General features: G+C 32.5%; 1 protein-coding gene and 1 non-coding gene across 4 annotated transcripts in view; both read left to right on the top strand.

Moving 5' to 3' along the window:
- IMMP1L (inner mitochondrial membrane peptidase subunit 1) overlaps positions 1-21,174 on the top strand; it is a 69,578-nt gene that overhangs the window by 27,194 nt on the left and 21,210 nt on the right. For 2 of the 3 annotated variants that reach the window (XM_019738522.3, XM_088789503.1), the window contains exons 3-5: positions 16,086-16,219; positions 17,832-17,920; positions 20,981-21,107. In XM_019738522.3, the coding sequence (XP_019594081.3) occupies positions 16,086-16,219; positions 17,832-17,920; positions 20,981-21,107 (350 nt within the window). Of the gene's footprint in view, positions 1-3,358; positions 3,615-16,085; positions 16,220-17,831; positions 17,921-20,980; positions 21,108-21,174 lie in introns of all 3 variants that reach the window. The other variant, XM_019738521.3, reaches the window with a different exon arrangement.
- Positions 11,505-11,634, top strand: LOC141572591 (small nucleolar RNA SNORA11). Its single transcript, XR_012497914.1, has one exon. It is a non-coding gene; the product is annotated as a small nucleolar RNA SNORA11 (small nucleolar RNA).

Below are 21,174 nucleotides of genomic sequence, written 5' to 3'. Positions count from 1 at the left end.
AAGCCCCCATCTGGGAGGGCCATGGTGTGTTATCATATGGAACGCGGGGTTTTCTGTAATCTGCTTAGCTGCACTGCAGTTTGAATCTTCATTCCATGTTTGTGTAATTTATAATTTTAATGAGACCGTGGCTCTTGTGGGCTTTGAAATATATTAAAAGCTCTTTTGTGCATATGCTTTTGTTCTTGCTTAATAGGCTCAGTGTATTTAAAACTGATGAATTTTTATTCGTGAATTTGGATGTCTGGGGATTAACTTAGACTGAATATCATTGCTCTCATAGTGATGGTTAGAAAGTTGTTTTTTATTGTTATTATTTGTGCGTGTGTGTGTGTGTGTGTGTGTGTGTGTGTGTGTGTCTGGGTATATATGTGATACTTGTAACCAGAAAAGGAAAGAAATATATAACTTTAAAAGGCTAGGAAAGAGTGGCATGATTAGGTCATAAATAACTGATTTAGATATTATCCATCTTGTTTATTGATACTTGTATTTCATCTTTAGTCTTAGTATTTTAGATAAATATTATAAAAGAATAATTATGAAAAATCAAATTTTAAATGAGTTAATACTTTATGTACTATTGTTTGTATTGAAATAATACTCCAATGTATGACAAAGGTTGACCATAGTATCAATTGTCTGTGGTCATACTAAATCTGCCATTAATTTTCTTGAATTAAATTAGGTGTATGTTTTATTTTTTAACTATTTACAGTTTTTTATGTTTGTGTAGAACTTTTCATGAATGGATTTTTTTGAAAACCTACATTAATGGATATGATGCAAAGACTAACGGAAAAATAGCTTTTAATAATTTATAAAATTGACCTTTTTCATTCTGCTAAAATTCTGAAATGTACTAAATGCTTCAAATCTCTATAGTTATTACTTATGATGTATTTTAAAAATTTGAATATAAACAGTTACATAGCACCTTAGGAAAAAAATCATGGCCCTTGCTAGATCCAGATATGTTTTTTGAAGTTGCTATTTGTTGGACTCAATGAGGGGTAGCACACAGACTATAGTAGTCTTTTATGAATTTGCCCAAGATGTACTTTTTCTAAAAACCCATGTTTACTGGACTAAAGCATTTTTGTAACTATAAAACATCATTCTTTTTTGGTACGTGGTGGTCAGTGATTTAGTTGGTTCCTTCTCCTTCACTGCCCTTAAGCTAGAAATATGACATAGATGCTAAAATAACAGCATTTTGTTCTTTCTTTGCTAAGCTTATCTATCAAATTTAACACTAGAATGTTTGTTCTTCCATAATAACCCTTTGCTTTAATATTTTTATTATACAATTTCACTTAGTTTAAGAATATATTATTGAAAATGTGTAATCTACTAAAGCGGTGCTGTCCAATAGAAATATGAGAGTCGCATATGTTTTCAACCCACTATACCTAAAATATTATCTTTTCAACATGTAATCAATATAAAATATCTTACTTTTTTTTGTACTAAATCTTCAAAGCCCTATGTGTATTTTATACTTACAATACATCTCAATTTAGACTAGTCACATTTCAGGTGCTCAATAGTATATGTAGCTAGTGGCTACTTTATTGAACAGTATCGCGCTAAAGTATTACTTATAAATATAGCAGAAATGTGTATTTTTTGCATTTCTCATTATTTTTCTAGTAATATCCTAATCAGAGTAATCAAAGAGTATTCATGTGCAATGTAGTTGAAATTACAGTTTTTTTTATAGCTCTACCACTTATACTATGGGTATATATCTGTCTGATTAATACTCAAAATCAGAATTGTGTCACCTGATTCCTGAGTACTTATCAAATATTGTTCAGATATGCTGAAAGATATTGTGATGATAAAGAGATAATGGATAATATTATGGATGTGGTATGTTCCTCAGCAATTGTGGGCAAATCAGACTTGTCAAATAAGTATACCAAGGAGCTTAATTTTACAAGAATCCCACGGCAATCCTTAATACCTATTTTTCAATATAAAGTTGAGATTTCCTCCTTGCATTCTTAGAATTTTTCTGTATAGGTGTTTGTGTGAATGTATATGAATCTCTTCATATAAGTTTGCTTAGATCTGGTGTAGCTTTAAACTTCTTTAGAAGAAAAAAGCTGAACATATTGTTTTCTAAATATCTAGCATACTATACATTTTAAATGCTCTCTATATATTAAAATATAAGGAAGATTTACTTCACTAAGTACTTTAAAAACATATAGTTAAGAATTATAAAATCTTGAGTTATAATTGATTTGAAATTGATTCATATATCTTAACGTATAAAATGATCAAGGCGACTTATATAAAATACTGCTACTGTACTTTATAAAAAGTAGAGACCTTCTTATGTGTAATTAACCTTCTTGCTCAAGTATGGTTTAGAGAGAAAATTGTATGTTCATGAGATCTGTGAATTTTTCATATTTTCTAAATTTTGAGGGAAATCAGCTAATTTTTATGTAATCTAACTTTTATGTAGATGTTGGCTGATGCCTGTTGTATTCTCTCACTCACTTAAGTTTTTATTGACTTCTGTCTGCGATTTCTGCATTGAAAGCATTGGCACAAAATGTTAAACTACTCTTTAAACAATAGCTCTAGTTTCTTGGAGATGATAAATCCATCCATTGATTTCCTAATTTTATTATGTACACAGTGAATTGTAATCCAAGATTACAGCAAACAAGATGTTAATTTTGAGCCATAATCTATGTACATTTCAATTACAGAGCATGATTGTTATAGAAGCACAGACTAAAAAGGAATAACATTTGTGCTATCCTCACAGGAACTGTCAATAAAAGATGTAATAGGGGATTTAGGAATCTGGAAATGGCCAACTAATTTATGTGAATCTATTTTATTTCAGCTAGAAAGACCAAGCTCTTTTTCGTCTGCACTGCATATTGCAGAGCACAGGCTGTCTATAGAAAACCAGGCGGCTGCATATGGATAGTCCCTTGATATCATTCACTTGCTGTGTAATCTTATTATGCAAAGTTCTAATCTTCACCTAGAATGAATGCCTCTGGGTCAGAATATAGTCATATCAGGGTTTTTGAGGTCATGTTTTGTGATCCTTAGCTTATTCTTCTAAGTAGGGCTGGGATTTAAAGGGTATTCCCCAGACGCTAGCAAAGATAGACAGCAGAACCTGCTGCCTTTTTGGAAGACAAGACCAACATGAGGTCCCTGGTAGGATTAAACTTGATTTGTAGCTGTAGGATTTTTAAACAGATGTATTATTGGACAGGGAATAGGGGGCCACCGGCACAGCAAAATTGAATCACGACTAGCATTCTCAGGGAGTTTGCTGCCTGCTAAAACAGCAGCTGCATGTGGATTTGACTTCTTTCAGGTGAAGCGACTTCCAGTCATTTGGAAAGGATGGGATGAAAAGGAACCTTGGTGATAATTTTGATGTCTGCAAGATTTAGTACCAGTGTAATGGGATTATCGGTAACACCTTCACTGCAGAAAAAGCCACCTGGCGCTATAACTGGCAGCAACTGAGAACTAATCCTTTCCCATCTCTTGGATGTCATTCATGAAGCTCAAAGCGATTTCTATCCTGCTAACTGTGATTAATTTTATAAACAACAACCAAAAATCAGGTGATCAAGGCAAAGAATATGCTTTCTATTAATTATTTAAAATATGTAGCCGTATAAGCTATTTGACTTATAGTTTATGTAAGACATATATAAATTATAAACTCTGTATGACTTAAAATTTATTAAAATGTTCAAGTAGAAAACTTGATTAATAATGTCTTTTATACTTTTTTTAGTTGAGTGATGTAATATATTTGTTATTGGTGAAGATTTCTATTTGAGGTTAAATATTAATTTAAATATTTTAGTGTTCTTTTGGATATAAGGCCATTATCAATAAATTAAATTAAATGTCTCTAGGTGTGAGGAATTGGAATAATTTGTTTTATCATATATTTTTCCTGTTTATGACTACTTAGATTCCTGCTGATTGTTTTTATAAATAAAACATTTAATGATATAAAAATACATGGGCACATGTTTTTTATAATTAAGGTAATGCTAGCTCACACTGCTGATGAAAAGGGCTCTTTGTGAAAGTGTATGGTCTTAGTATGTAAAAGTCCTAAAATAGTTAATGTTAATACTGCGTAGTCTTAGTTTTTTAAATAAAAAATTCGTAGTCAAAGTTTTCCTTTAGCAGATGGTTTAATTATTTGCTCTAGAATCATGTATTAGTTAATTGAGGATTATTTTTTCAGCATTTTGTTTCAACTAAAAACTTTATCAAGTACTTTGTTTAGAGGTGTTAATTATTTTAATATTCTTCTCTTACATGGCCCAGAATAAACTGAGAGAAAATGAAGTGAAATTATCCCATCAGTCACCCAAACAGTATGCAACATAACTGCCAAGACTAGAAAAGATAATTAGTGTTGTCAGTGTTATGATCCCAGAGTACTTACTTTTACAATATTTATTCATTGAACTTGATTTTTATCTTACTGTTTTTTTTATTTAGTAGCTTTGTATTTTAAAAAACAGATTAGAAAACCTTAAACTTAATGTTTTTAAACTCTGAAATCTTAACTAAATATAAGTGAGTGAAATACTTTTTGAAATTGTAAGAATAACTAAAATATAATCATCCTTTATGCACAATGTATTAATTTACTTGTCACCTCTGTTTACATATAGAACATTTTATTCTTCTCCATATGAGGTCTTTATTAGAAAAATAAAAAGTACAATATAATAAATTTATGTAGAGATCTTTGATCAAACCTACTTAGCAAACAGCATTCTTCATGGGTTTTGTTTTAACCAGGTCCAAGCTATTGTATTCCAGAATGTGTTTCTTCATTTGTTTTCACATTTAAAATGAATGAGAAAGCTTAATATTTCTACTGAACTGCACTATGTTAGTTTATAAAGCACTTCGTTAGTCTTCTGTTTGTATTTTTACTATCGGAAAAGCTGTTTATTTAAAATTCTATCTAATGAAAAGGTTTATCTATGAAATAAGCAGTGTGAAATATTTTTCTTATCCTGATAATTACTTATATTTTAAATATAAAACATTTGGTTCATGTCTAATTTGTCAGGTAGTGTACTTTCTTAGGATAACTTTCTAAGGCAGTTAATATTACTATATAATAATTTTTAAAAGTTGCTTTTCTTTCAAAACAGAATTTATCTCAAAGCTTTTATTAAACGTGGTCACTGTTTACTTTTCTGCTTTTTATTCAGTTGGTTACTGAATGACTCGAGAGTTAGTATTTTATCCTTCTCTATCCTGGGCATTATTCTTATTTGATTAGAGATGGTTATTTCCTTATTTGGAAAGTCCCAAATAAACTCATCTTAATTAAATTCACTGTAAACATATAAGGTCTTCGAAATGATATACATTCTTTTCAGGCAGATATAGTTACTTGAACTTAATACCTTATTGTTAACTTATAAGAAATTTGGCTTATCTTTCAAAGCTATAAATACTAACTTAATTTATTACACAAGTGACTCACAATGATGTAAATAAGAATTAAGGGAGGTATGTTTGGAGGTAAGAGAAAGTGATGCAGGGTAAAAGAAATGAGAAGAAAACCTTTTTTTAAAAGACAGTCTGGTGTAACAAAAGAACTGGATGCCAATCGTAGGAATTCTTGAGTTTTTTAAGAGATGACAAACTCTTATTTTCTCTTTTGGTAATTTATAAGATTTAGTAGTGTACTAAATAAAGGGCCTTGCATGAACTGTAGACTGGCACAGTGACAGCTAATCAATGATTATGCTAAGTGATATTTCTTCCATTTGAATGCATATCCTTCAACTATTGCTTGTACAACTTGTATATTCTGAAATAGATGGATCATATAGCCATTGGGGGATTATTAGTGGATGAATGAGGTGGTTTTGGTATTTATTTCATTGTTTGGAAGCTGGTACTAAATTATATTAAAAGTGTCAACTGCTTATGCTTTATAAACATAAAATGAGTTTTGATTTTGGACACATAAAAAGTAAACTTCAAAAATCACTGAAATATTAGCATTATAAAGTTTATTTGATAAAAATTTCTAAAATTATCTCAAAGTTAACATTTGGTTAAAAAATAATGAATGGTTAAATTTTGTCAAGTTTCTGAAAATGTTGAGTATGTCTCAGTGGTCTCAAAGGACAGCACAAAGTCCTTTACTGGGCATCCTTTCTGGGAGCTTATTAAAGCTACAGATCCTGCAGGCTCGCTCCCACAGATTGTCATTCTTTAGCTCTATGATGGGAGGCTGGGAATTTGTATTTTGAATTAAGTTCTCAGGTTATTTTGATGCTGCAGTTAGATTTAAAACAGCATTCACTACTTTAAAACTTAAAGTAATGGCAATTATTTCCTCTGGCAGTGAATCAAAATAAATAGGTTTAAATAAAATCTTTGTAGATTATGGGGATCAGAACTCCTTGAATTTGCAGTTCTAGAAAATTTGAAAGAAAAAAAAATCCTCTGTACTAGTCTTACAGTAGATTTAACATTATAGATTTGAACAATTCATGAGCAGCCCTGAAGGTGATTTTGAAATGGCAGGAATTTGAATTACTTTGATAGAGAGGCTGCTGTGTGAGTGAATTATTTAGCTATTGAGCAGAGTGCATCACTCAGCATCCATGTCTTAATGAGTCTTTGTTGTTGTCTCCTAGTCACAATAACCTCCCTTCAGGGTCTGAAATGGACATACATCTTTCGGTTACTTTATATATATTATTATATGGGAAAAATGTATTTTGTGAAGGTATTCTTGAATTTGAGAAATTACAGAGGTCTCAGGAATGTCCTAAGTCTGCTGTCTTGTCCAAATGAAGGAATGTGTAGCAAATCTATGTTAGGATTCGTGTTCTGCTTCACATCTCCTTCTCTCTCCTCACCTTTTCTTAATGTGAACACTTCTTTAAATGCTAATATATTACTAACTGTTCTTCTTATTAACGTAAAAGAAATATGACAGTAGTCACTTCTTTGATTGGCTGCTTATAATTTTAAATGAATGCATTTCTGTAAAGTGGTGGTCTCAATAAGGACACTTTACTTTTTTTTTTCTACTTCTGAAACAAAATGCTTTTTATTCTTTTAAAAGGAATTCCAGACCTGAACAATCAGGTGGATGTTTTCTTTGTGGCTTTGGGTATTCTGAAATCACTCTAAGGCTCTTTCGATGGTCAGATATAAATCAAGCTCTTAGGCTTGGACCCCGATTCTGAGAAACTACTAAGATGGAGAAACCTCTAGTTTCTTTTCAGCTTTTAGAGTTTACTCTGCTGCATCTTTTTAGCTAGTTTAAACATCAGTCTAACCTGTTTCCCATGCCTATTTTATAATTTCCAGCAAATTTATTTCATTTTTGACTGAGTGGCAGTAGGGCATAGTAGTGGACTTTGGAGCCCATCTGCCTCATTTTGCTTATGAGCTTTGTGGTTATGAATAGTTCCTTAAACTCTGTCCCTCGGTTTCTTTAGCTGTAAATGAGATACTTAAGTTCTCACAGGGTTATTGTAAGAATTAAATGAGTTAATGATATTAGAACAGTGCCTGGCACATAGCAAGGACTGATATTTAAGTATTTGTTCTTGTTGCTGTTATTTTGGTTGGTATTTGAGGATGTTTTTTATGTGTATTGAAAAGGAGCCATTATGATCTACATTCCAAATAGTGTTTTCTAACTATGTTATAGGAAGAAACCTTTTTATCCATAACGTAGATAACTGTTGAAAGTAGATATTAACCTTGCTCTCTTGTGACAGCTTTATATGAAGTTACACTATGTTTTAAACAACCTCTTAAAAGTGTTCTGGGTGGATTATTGCACATTTTTTCTATATTATGTGATACAGTCATAATTTTTAAGTTTTATTTCTTTTTTCCTAGCTTTTCTATTAATTATTTGATAGAGTACATAGACTCCCCTCTACAGGAACTGGTTCTCTACATTACTCAGTTTTTAAAAAATGTTTGATAGGGAATAAAAAGTAACAAATTCTGTTTCTTAGGTAGAGTAAGAATTCGTTAACATTTAGTTTGTTTATAGTTTTGGGATATTATGAAATAGCTGCTATCAATATTACCATACACATCTTTTGGTGAACATAAACATTTCTTTCTGTGGCGTATGAATTGGAGTAGTGTTGCTGAATCACGGGGTGTGTATTAGCTTAGTATATACTGCCAAACAGTATTCAAAAGTGGTTGTGTAAATTTATCCTTTCACCAGCTGTGACTGAGAGTTCTAGCAGCTCCACATCTTTTTCAGCTCTTCATATTGTTTCTAATTTAACCACTGTGGTGGTTTTATACTCGTATGTCTCGTTTTGTTTTTAATTTGCAGTTCCCTGATGACAAATGATCATGAGCTTTTCATATTCTCATCAACCATATAGATATCCTCCCTTGTGAATCTAAGTTTTTTGCTTAATTTTTTAGGTTTTCTGTCTTTTTCTTAATGATATGATAGAATTCTCTGTACTGGGGGTGCCAAAAAATATATACACACGACTTAATATTCATCTTGTGTTATTGGTATATATTGAATATTACAATTTTAATAGGCTTTTTCTTTCTTAAAATGTGTATACATTTTTTTGGCATTCTCTGTATATTCCAGATGTGCCTTTACCAGATGTATATCAATTTAGATATCACTATATCTATCTAAATAGATATAGCTATCTTCTTCCAGTCTGTGGATTGCCTTTTTGTTTTGTTTTGTTTTGTTTTGTTTTGTTTTAATTAGTTTCAGGTGGACAAAACAATGCAATAGTTAGACATTTCACCCCTCCCAAAGTAATAATCCCTCTCCCCCAATCTATTGCCCCTCGGACATCATATATGTCTATTACAATTCCATTGGCTCTATTCCCTATGCTATACTCCATATCCCGTGACTATATATATATATATATATAAAACTATAGTTGACATACAGTATTATGCAACTTCAGCTTCAGGTGTACAGTGCAGTGGTCAGGCATCTACACCGTCCATGAAGTGTTCTCCCTAATAAGACATGTGCCCATCTGACACCTTACAGAAACTTTATATTATTGATTATATTCCCCAAACTGTCTTTCATGTCCCCGTGGCAATATTGTGGTTACCAGTTTATGCTAATCCCTTCCCCTTCTTCCTTAGCTCCAACCTTCTCCCTTCTAGCAACCATCAGTTTTTCCTCTATATCTCTGAGACTATTCTTGTTTAGTTTGCTCATTTATTCAGTTCTTTAGATTCCACATATAAGAGATCATATGGTGTTTGTCTTTCTCTGACTGACTTATTTCACTTAGCATAATGTTCTCTGGGTCCATCCATATCGTTGCAAGTGGTATGATTTCATTCTTTATAGCTGAGTAATACTCCATTGTATAAATGTACCACAGCTTCTTAATCCAGTCATCTACCAATGGGCATTTCGGTTTTTCCAAGTTTTGGCTATTGTAAATAGCACTGCAATAAAAATTGGGGTGCATATGGATTTTTTTCAAATTAGCGTCTTGGATTTCTCTGGATAGCTACCTAAGAGTGGAACTGCTGGGTCATAAGGTAGTTCCATTTCCAGTCTTTTGAGATACCTCCAAACTGATTTCCATAGTGGCTTCACCAATCTGCAATCCCACCAACAATGCACTAGGGTTCCCTTTTCTCCACATCCTTGCCGACACCTGTTGTTTGTTGATTTCTTGATTATAGCCATTCTGACCAGAGTGAGGTGGTGGTATATTATTGTGATTTTTATTTGCATTTCTCTAATGATTAGTGAGCTTTTTTGTCTTTTTTTTAATGGTGTTTTTCTTATACAGAAGTTTCTAATTTTAATATAATCAAATTGATTAGTCTCTTTGGATGTTTTTAGATTGTGTTTAAGAAATATTAGCCTTACCCACAAGTAATGAAAATAATCTCCAGTTTTTTTCTAAAAGTTTTATTGCTTTACCATTCATATTTATATCTGTAATCCATCTCAAATTAATTTTTGTATTTGGTGAGGTTATGGGTCGTTTTTTGTTTTTTTCAATATGCATATCTAGTTGACACAGCACCATTTACTGAAAAGACTATCCTTTTCTCACTGAATTGGACTAGAACCTTTACTGTAAATCAGACAGCCGTATATGTGTGGGTCTGTTGATTCGGTTCCATTGGTCTGTTTGTCTAGATTTACCCTGATACAGTACTGTCTTACTGGTAAGCTTATGTGAACATTGATATCTGAAATAAGTTCCTCCAGGTTTGTCTTTCTTACTTATTGCCTTGACTATTCCAGTCTTTCCCATACACATTTTGCAATGAGCTTGCCATTTTCTACCAGAAAAAACAAACAAACAAAAAAAAGTCCACTGGAATTGCACTGAATCTATAAACCAATTTGAGGGATAACTGATAACAGAAAATTCTCCCAATCCATAAACAGTGTATCTTTCCATTTGTTTAGGTCTTTATTTTCTCTCAGTATTGTAAAGGTCTTACACGTTTCCTTTGATTTTTTTCTTAAGTATTTGATGTTTTTTCGTACTGTTATACATGGTATTTTAAAATTTCATTTTCTAAGTGGCTTTTGCTAATATATAGAAATTCATTTAATTTTTGCCTACTGATTTTATGTCAAGAAACACTAATTCATATTTTTTTTTATGTAGAGAAAACTTATTTATTAATAATGACCTTTTAACTTCTTTTACAGTTTTTGTATCTTTTTTTGGGGGATTGGTAAATTTTATCCAGATTTTATATTTGTTTTATTATTTTCACCAGAAAGGTTAATCTGGTATAAGCTAACCACTCTGTCAAAAAAACTTGCATTGAAGTCCTCCTCTTGTGATGGAGTCAGTGTTCAGTCATCTCTTTATTTTCCTCCTCTCTCATCAGCAGAAGTCTCTTACCATTAGCCTTTCTCTGTATGGGATTGTTACCATTGGTTCTCAAGCATGTGCTACTGTGTTTCTATATTTTAAAAACATGCTCAATACTGTATTCTTCTTATTACTCTACTGCAGTGGTTCTTAATTTGAGGGCAGTTTTGCATCCCAGAGGACATTTTTGGCAATGTCTGCAGACATTTTAGTTTGTCACAACTGGGAAAGGGGCTGCTACTGGCATCTAAAAGCCAAGGATGCTGCTAAAGTCTTACAGTGCATAAGACAGCTGTCCACAGTAAAGAACTGATTGGCTCCTCTTGAGAATAAAAACCTTGCCTCTCCTGTTTAGCTTGCCTTCATAGCCAAACTTCTAAAGAGTTGACTGTATGTGAAGGTCAAATAGTGCTACAAAGTTTATAAAGAAAACAGTAATATTTTCCAGCATCCCTTGTATTTAGTTACATAGTTTGGGCCAGTTAAATGTAGATGAAATGAAGGTAGTTTTTCCTGGATAAAAAGACAAAAAATTAGAGAGTAAACTCTTGATACTTATTCCTTATTCCTGCCTGTAACTTGGATGTAGCAGCTAGTATTGTTAAAAATAAATCCCCTTGGGTGTGCTCAGAGCAGGGGGCCTGAAGAAATGGCTCCTCTGTTTACAACACACCCAACAGTAATCCAGGGTCATTGTAACAAGTGGCACAAAACATGTGGCCTTCCTATGAACAAATACCCTACATGTGGAAAAAAATGAAAAAAAAAAAAAAAAAGAAAAAGAAAAAAGAGGGGAAAAAGGGGAAAAAAACCCAAATCCCTTACTTGTTTAAATTCTGTTTTTTTAGTTTTCGTTTGTTTGCAGAATACATACTCACTGAGCCAGACATTATTTTTTTTAAGACTTCCCATGATTGAGACTTCCTTTGAGCTCCAGAGCTCCAGTCTCGTACATGTCCACTTGGATATCTCACAAATATATCAAGTTTAACATATCAAAATTAGACCCTTCGTTTTCTACCCCAAATGTGGGTATGAGTAGAACCATGTGGCTAGATCTCCATTTACCCAGTTACTCAATCCAGAAAGTTGAGTCAGCCTGTTCCTTCCCTTTCCTTGCCAGTGATTGTCTCTTAAGTTTCTCAGATCTGTCCATTCTCTCCGTCTTCACTGCCAACAGTGTACTTAGTCTAGCCTATCTGTCCTTCCAATAAACTAAGCTTTATAAGGGCAGGCATTATCTTCACTTTTGTATTTCCTGGGCTGAACATAGTATCTGGCAAGTGGTGTATTGTATCACCAGGATCCTTATAGTAAACAGCTAATACACTCAAATTAGGATAACTCAAGGAAGACTTATTTACAGAAACTAATTATGAAGTTATGTGTAGTACATAGAGGAATTACCAGGGATAGTATAGGAACCAGCATCATGGGAGTTGTTTTCACTGCGAGGCCTCAAGGTACCAGAAGAGGAAGAGGTTACAGGAACCTAGGAGAGATTCCTGTACAGCAGGCTGCCTTTGGAGATTCAATGACCGTTGGTCCAAGACATGGCCAGCCTGAGAAGACTCCACAGGGGAGGAGCCAGGAAAACATATAGCCCTTCCTTTCTCTGACTTCCTGCTGGGTTTAGTGAAAGGATGCCGGGATACCTGGACGTAGTTCATCTAGGTCAGTTTCCCAAGGACACAGAGCAGTATGGAGAAGGATGGAGAGTGGATCTAAAGGGACAAACAGAAGGTATCTGCACATGTATGCACATATGGATTCATGGACCCTTTGAAATAACTATGTAAACCAGAGGTCTGGAACCTCTGTCTTAACTTTGCTAGTGCTGAGTACCAGCAGTGTGTGAGGTTTATTTAATCTTATACAAATGCTACTTTCCACTCTGAGATTTCTCTTAGAATAAAAGTATCCATCAGCTATTAGTCTCAATTTCAGTATTTCTCAATAGTGCTTCTCATTGCACTATTTCGAAACATAAAGCCAAATAGTCTTTATCCTCAGATTTGTCTCTAAATAGTGTCATAGCTCTCTTTTCACCTTAAAAGACCAAGATCCAAAGTAACTTTATACTCCATTCTGTTGCTAATATATGTAGGGAAGAAACAATGTTAACTTATTCTGATCACCCTCATCTATTAATTTTATTATTTTATGAGACAGTTTTTCATAACATGCATTGTATTTGGAGTTGGGCATTGTCTGAGTAATCAAAAAAAAAAAAGGGTTTATAGCCCCAGTTACTTCTGAGTGGGTGTTAATTGCAAGCCTTCTCAGTGAATCAGAACCATTGTATAGTTATGTTAGTATTTTTGAATAATCAAAATGATTTAAATTTTGGTAGATTTTTCTAATTTCACCTTTCATCTGTATTAACAATATCTTCTTGATAAGTGCCATATGTTTCCTCTTTTTTTATAATACATCCCCTCTCTAACATCAGATAACCTCATTTTTATTTTAGTTTTTTTTTGACATTCAACATTATATTAATATCAGGTGTACAGCATAGTGGTTAGACATCTGTATGATTTACAAAGTGATCCCCCATAAGTCTAGTACCCACCTGGCATTATTCATAATTATTACCATATCATATTCCCTATACTTTACATCCCCATGACTATTTTAGTTTTAAAATGTAATATCCATTTCACGACTTTTTATGATTTATTCTCATCGATCACATTTTCAAAGCTAAGCTTTAGGACTTACCCCTACTTTTTCTCTAACTTTATAGTTGGAGCAAAGTAATATTTAGACAACCCAGTTAACTTTATAGATAATGTTTTTTCTATTATTTGTAATTCCTCTGAAGAGTCTGTTTGAAATAATAGAGCCTCCATTAAGGTGTGTTTTCATTTTTAAACACTGCTTTTTATTAATTTATTGAATTCTAAAAATCATTTTTAAAGTGCATCAATTATCACTGTAAACCAGGTTCCTACTGATGGGAGGAGTTATTTTTCATATAACCTGAAAGACTTAATAAGAAGACTTTTTAATATGTTACTGAGAATTTCTTCAGTGAGTATGACATTAACATGTTTCTTCATTAACCAGAAATCTCTATGGTCTTCTGTTCATCATTTTGAATATTATAACTATTCTATCATACTGAAAATGTGGAAGGCATAGGAGATTTGGGTTCAATATTCATTCTTTAATTCAGTCAGACAAGCCTCCTGTTTACTATCTTCTTTGAGGATTCAGAAATGAATAATGCACAGTCTCTGTTCATAGACATACAAAGAAATATAGTATGTAATAAGGGAAAAGATGTAAACAGCACTGTGTAGTCAGTATTATAAGTATTATAATCAGTGTATGCTTAGGTGGGTGAGTGACACAAAGCATAAGTAACATTTGGAGGATGGTGTCAGGGAAGACTTGTCAGGGGAAGAGACAGAGTAACTGTTAAATTGGTGAAGGAACACTGATAAGTAATAAAACACTAATAAAAAATATAGTCCCACACTGTAGGTTCTAAATATCTATTATTGTATTTAAAGATCAGTTAGTGAGAAACTTAATTAGATACTTGAAAATACAACTACTGTTGTCAGGTTATATAGTATTTGCTGATTGCCAAGTGAATGATGTAGTAACTAGCGTTTACTGAATTACTCTGCTACACACACTACATGTCTGATCGCATGTGAGTAATCCTCACTAACTCTCAGAGGTAGGTACTGATATTAAGCCCATTTTATAAAGACACAGACTTACAGAGGCAAAACCTCCGGAAGGTCACACAGCTAAACTGTGTTGGGGCCAGGATACAGACTCACACAGATCAACTATAGAAACAGTGTTCTTAACCCTAAAACAATGAACATTAAGGACTATACGAATGCAAAGGAGAAAGTCAAGCTTGCCTGTTGGGAGCATTTGGAAAAGAATTACAAATTAGATGGTGGGTATCATGAAGAATATCTGAGGTATGGGTGTTGGCATAAGTAAATTTCATTGGGCCAAGTTTACTTAAATTACAGACATTTATGATTGAATAGGTCCCGTAGGAGCATCAGGGAAGATCGGGTTGGAAACTGAGGATGGGGTGGGAGCCATCTGTCAAGGATCCTGAAAATGAGTCTAATCTGTATTTGATACAATAGAGAGCCACTGAGATTATGGGAGCAGAGGAGTGATACGGGATTCAGTGTAACATAATGGCTAGGCTAAGTTCTTGACTCCATTTTCCAGTTTTGTGATATTCAGCATGTAAGTTTACTACTTGTTATCTACAAAATGAGCATGGTAATAATATCTACCTTACAGAGGTTAGTGTGTAAAGCTTGACATATAGCAAGTATTGAACAAGTGTTACTTATTGTTATTGTTATTATTATCAATGTGTTTTAGTAAATCTGAGAACAGTGCATAGTAGCCTAGGCCTAAGCCTTAGGCCATGAGTTGAGAAATGCTTGAAATACAGTGATAACAGGTAAATAGAAAGGAAAAGGCAGATACTAGAAATATTTTAGATGAGTATTATTAATGTTTTAAATTTATAAAGCTTTTAAAGTACTTGATATGGTTCTTCATGCTGTTCCATAGTATTTATGTGTTCATTATTGTATCAGTAGTTAAGAGCTGACAACTGAATGTAACTTCATAATTTACAAAGCACTTTCACATTATTGAATTTGATTCTCAGTACCATTTTGTAAGATATTTCCATTTTATTAAGGCCCAGAGAGGTTAAGTCATTCATTGACAATCACATGAGTTTATAAAAGAACCAATTTACTACTTGAATTTTCATACACCTATTCTAGTGCTTTCTCTTTTGTATCATTTTATGACAAAGACTGATGTATAGCAGGCAACAATAGGAAAACTATTAATACTTGAGTTAATATCTTTTCATAGGTATCTGTCTCAATACCAAAAAATAACCAGGGCATGAAAGGGAACAGACAAGTTCAGAGTCTACTAGTTATCTAATTCATATATTAACCTAGTGAGATTTGAATATAATCTCTGCTCAGTAAATCAAAATATTAAGTGGCTATAATTTGCCATTTAAAATATCTTTAGCAGAAACGAAAATAAGCTCTTGCTTTTCTGCATCAAACTGTAGTAGGCATATAGTACAGTCTGGGTTATTATAAAATATTTTACAATAGAACTATTAAGTGTTTTAAAATAGTATTATTCATGAAACTTTTTGAAATTTACCATCAGGCCAATGGTGGCAGAGTCTACATAGAACTATGCTTCGTGGTGTTCTGGGAAAAACCTTTCGACTTGTTGGCTATACTATTCAGTATGGCTGTATAGCTCATTGTGCTTTTGAATACGTTGGTGGTGTTGTCATGGTAAGTTTTTACATTCAAGAAAATAATTTAAAATATATATTTTTTAAATTGAAGGAAAATGTTTTTCCCTTTATTATAACTGACATTATTAATTTAATGAATTTAACAGTGTTAAAACAAAATGTTTCTAAATTTTGGGATGTAGGAAAATGTCTGTATTGGCACTGATATAAAAACCATTATTTAAAAAATAGTTCTGTATTCTGTTTCTGATGGGTACAAATGACCCTATTAATACTCTCATAATAATATTAACAGTTTATACCACTTTTTGAATGCTACTTACTGTGTCCCAGGATGTATTTGATGTTTTACACTTATTAACATATTTAATCTTTATACTCGTGAGATAATTATTAGAAATCCACTATACGTGTATATATGATGAAACAGGCTCAAAAAGCTTAAGTAACTTGTTCCAGTTCCACAGTTAGTAAGTAGATTTGGAATTTCAACACAGATATCTCCGCTTTAACAGTTTTCAAAACTCCTATTCTTAATCACTGTGTTTAACTGTCATTAAAACAAATGATTCTGCCTTGTGTCAGTATTAAAATGTTAAGGCTGCCCCCCCACCAGTGCTTTTTCTTAATATTGCATTATGAATCTGTCAAACATGACTGTACTAACCTTTTGTCATGTAAATGAAATAATTGATTGTATGTCCAGTCAGTGGGTTTTGTTGGTGGTGTTGCTGTTTTTATCAGGTTTACCCTAAAAGATTCCGTCATACAACCTCAAGTTGAGCTAGAGTGATGCAAACAAATATATTTAACTGAAACTCCCCTTGTTGATATTTTAAATTTACATTTGGTACTTTAAGTGGGCTACAGAGGTAGCAAATATAAACTTCCATTGTGTTCTTTATTATTTTCTGCCTAGGTAGGAAGTTTTGAGTAAAAAGTTTTATGTATGCATAAGTGAACTGTTGTATTTAGATTTTTTAGGTGGCAATAATCATTTATTACAGTTTTTGAGGTATATATGAAGATTATTGTTTTAAGACATAGTAATATGAAAGTCTTAAAGTGAGTCTCATTATGCAAATACTCATATTTTTCAGTAGAAAATATAACTTGCAGCCCCATCAATGAGTAAGCTATTCTCTTGGAAGAGAAAGAAAGATATCAACTCATTGAGAATAGTGTGATACCACTTAATAAATCACCATCATTGGCAATGGATGATATTTGACAATTGCAAGAAAATAAATTACTCATTTATTCATTCAACATATATTTATTGAATATCAACTTCATGAGCCCTGTTCTTAACCTTGGTTATATAGCTGGGAACACAAGAAACAAGTCTCTGGCCTCATGGAGCTTACATTCTACAGGATGGCCAAAATTTGGAAACATAGATAATCTTATTTTATTCATGTATTATAATGTAATATCAGTAAACCATTTTTAATATATTTGCCTGTGTTTCCAGACTTGGTGGCCACTGTGTAGAGTTGAACTTATCTGGGAACTGCCAGCTTGTTATGAATTATCCTCCAAGCTTGATGAACATTTGCTTGATTTTCTTTCTTTTAAGCCTGCTCAAATGATTTGTTATATTAAAAAAAGATTTTCAACTCAAATTACAAAATTACCTCTCTTTTCAGTGTTCCGGACCATCAATGGAACCTACAATTCAAAATTCAGATGTTGTCTTTGCTGAAAATCTTAGTCGACATTTTTATGGTATCCAAAGGTAAATTTCTGTCATAGATATATTAAATTTTGACAGCACACATACACGTTGTGTCTTGTCTGCAGTTTCTTAACTTTAAAAACTTTTATAAATAATTAATCACCAGCTAGATAAAATTTTGACTCAAATATTTTCTCTCAGTTTGAGAAATTTTAAGTTTCTCTCACATGCATAGTCTCTTGAGTCATTATGTTCCTGCATCATTGTCCAAAATAGAGAGCAGGCCCTTTTACAATGTACTTTGAAGCCTACTTTACTCTTTTGGGGGGAGGGGTGGCTAGAATGTTTTGAGTCAAGAATTAGGGACTTGGGAACTACATTACATATCCAAATCATTGGTTTTAAATTTTTTAAATAATCCTGTATTTCTGTTGATAACTGTCTCATTCTCTATAGCCTATGAGGAGCACTGATGATTTTGACACTACAGCACGGTATATAGCCAGGAACCAGGAACCTTTCCTAGTATGCATTTCCTGATTAATTATATTACGTTGAAAAACTCTCTGGAAAATATTGTTTACTACTAAAAAAATTTTTAAATCTTAACTTTAAATGGTGTTTTCATTTCTGTGGTACTGTTTATTCTACTTAACTTCATGAGTATTATGCCTTCTTAATGGATGTCAAATTATTATTAATTTAATGCATTTTCTAAAGGTTATTTCTCTAATTCTCCAAAATTTTGGATCCGTTAGTTTTTCATAATTCTGAAAAAAATAAATTTATACCAGGTTTCATCTCTATTAAGTACAAATTTGACCACTCGAGCTGGTATTTAGCTTATGGCATAAGTAGGTTTAGACACTTTTATTACTGACCTTTTCTACAGTCTGTTTCACATTCCTGAAAAATCATCAAGAATAGTGTAAAACTGTTCTTTGTATTTAATGATCCATCACAATCTTAGATTCTATACATAGAAACTATTTCTTGGTTAAATTGTATGGTCTAGCATGGTCCCTAGGTAATTCTTCAGATCTTTCACCCATAACAACTTCAAGATACCTAATTAATAGATATGGGGGTTAGAAAATAAAACTTGTAACAGATTGTGTTCTAGCTTCCTTTTCTTTTTAATTTGTGTTAATCTAATATATAGGACTTAGTTTTATTGGAGATGTAGCCTAAAGACTAGCTTCTGCTTTCCATGCTAACGACATGATTTTACTCTCATAGTTCTTGAGCATCCGTAACAAGGAGAGCTAAACTTGTTGGCTAAATAGTTTTTGAATGAATCGCTCAGGGTTCTCTCTCTCTCTCTCTCTCTGATACTCTGCATTCAGATGGGTAATACAAATAACTACATTCAGTAAATTAAGATTCTTTGAAGGTTTCTTTTGTATTCTATTCACTTAGGGGGCCCATTAGGTTGAAAGACAGCTCAAAATCTGGTATTTTTATGGGACATACCAAAGTAACTTTTACAAAAGAGGTCGTCAATTGGTAACTTCTACTTGAAAAATATTACTGCCCTGAGTATTCTTTTTCTTTTATCTGTAAAAGAACTCTGAGATTTCAGGAGAAATCTAGCCCCTGGCAAGAGATACTCTTGCTTGCTACCTGTTTCTAAAGCTAGATAGAATAGCCATCCATTTTAGGCAGAATGAAAGTCTGCATATCTGGTACTAACGCACATCGATATCTTTTCAGTCAAAGGCATACTTGAGACAGTGACAGTCTCATTACTACTTATTCTTTCAACGAATAGTTAATGAGCACCTAATTTATGTGTTGTGCATTATAGAAAATGTAAAGGTGAATAAGATTGATGCTTCTTTGCAAAAGCTTAGAATCTAGTAGATTAATATGGATGTTTATAACTATAAATGAAAAGAAAATTTAGGTCTTAGTTCTATCAAGTTCCTTTCAAAACCCTATTGGAAAGAGTTGAGAGTCAAAGGGATATGTATTTTGATCTAAGCTATATGCATGAATCTGGTTAGATCACCAGAAATATAGCCTGCATTAATATTGTTTTTTATAAAATCACTTTGACAGAGTATGACTTTTGTGTTGTCATTCAAGTGCAGAGTTTAAGGGTTATATTGATTATTTTGTCGAAAAACTTAAGCTGAATAAAATACCCACGGAAAACATTTCTTTCTGCAAATGTAGCCAAAATCCACTTTGTTAGTATGTTATATACTCTTTGCGAACTTGTTCATCTGAACAGTTCCATTGACATAGTTCTGGTTGATTGGAAATATAATAGTTTATCCCATTTTCGAAAAATGAGTCTGATAGTCTGATAATTGCCTCTGAATTATAGAATTTAGTGTTTTAATAGCTTTCAACTCTTACCAAGAATACCTTCAAGAAATATCTGTTATGAGTGCTGTTTCTGTGATTTCTATAAAATCTCTGATGCAGAGTGGTGTCTTTTATTTCCTTACATAAGTATCTTTCTTGTATATTCCTCTTTGATTTAGTTAAGGAAAATTTTGTTCTACCTACCAAACTAAAATTAATTTTATTAGTTAATGATTGCCATGTAATTAATCATAATTTCTTTTTTGACATGGCTACCAAAAAGTTTAGAATTAATTTTAATATATATAGCAATAACTAGGTTTCTGATTTAACCATCATCTTCCTTTATATTTATGGCTTTTGATATTATTTCTATATATGCATCTTAATTATTAACATCAAATTATTCCTGAAACTAGGTACCCATCAGTAGTACTTACTGGTTAGATGGTAAAATTTACTTAGGTAATTTGGTAGTGTTTACATAGAATTGCTTTTCCATAGTTTTGGTTCTAAAACTTTCGACACAGAAGAAACATAGTAGATACAGTGAAAGAAGATAATTCTTATGGAATTAATAGAAATTTTAGAATCTTCTAATAGCTTTTCCATCCCTCCCATTATTGGATTGTAACCCATAAAAGTCAGTCACAAAGGTTCTCAAAGTTGGTAAATGTATGGGAGGGTCTGTTGTGAGAGGATAAAGGGTGTGGCTTCAAGTTGTTGTATACAAGTATTATAGCAATGCCATGCATGTGTTTATACTTAATAAATAACACTGTCATTTCTTTGACTTTTTTCCTTCAGAGGTGACATTGTGATTGCAAAAAGCCCAAGCGATCCAAAATCAAATATTTGTAAAAGAGTAATTGGGTTGGAAGGAGACAAAATCCTCACCAATAGTCCATCCGATTTCTTTAAAAGCCGTAGTTATGTAAGTAACATTTTAATTATATTATTCATTGGTATCATAGTGTATTAACATTAATTGAAAACACAAA

This window comes from Rhinolophus sinicus, chromosome 14 (assembly GCF_057876585.1).
Source record: "Rhinolophus sinicus isolate RSI-liver-muscle chromosome 14, RSI-T2T, whole genome shotgun sequence".
In the NCBI taxonomy this organism is placed as follows: domain Eukaryota; kingdom Metazoa; phylum Chordata; class Mammalia; order Chiroptera; family Rhinolophidae; genus Rhinolophus; species Rhinolophus sinicus.
The sequence above is the reverse complement of the archived record's forward strand: the minus strand, read 5'-3'. Positions and strand labels throughout refer to the sequence as shown.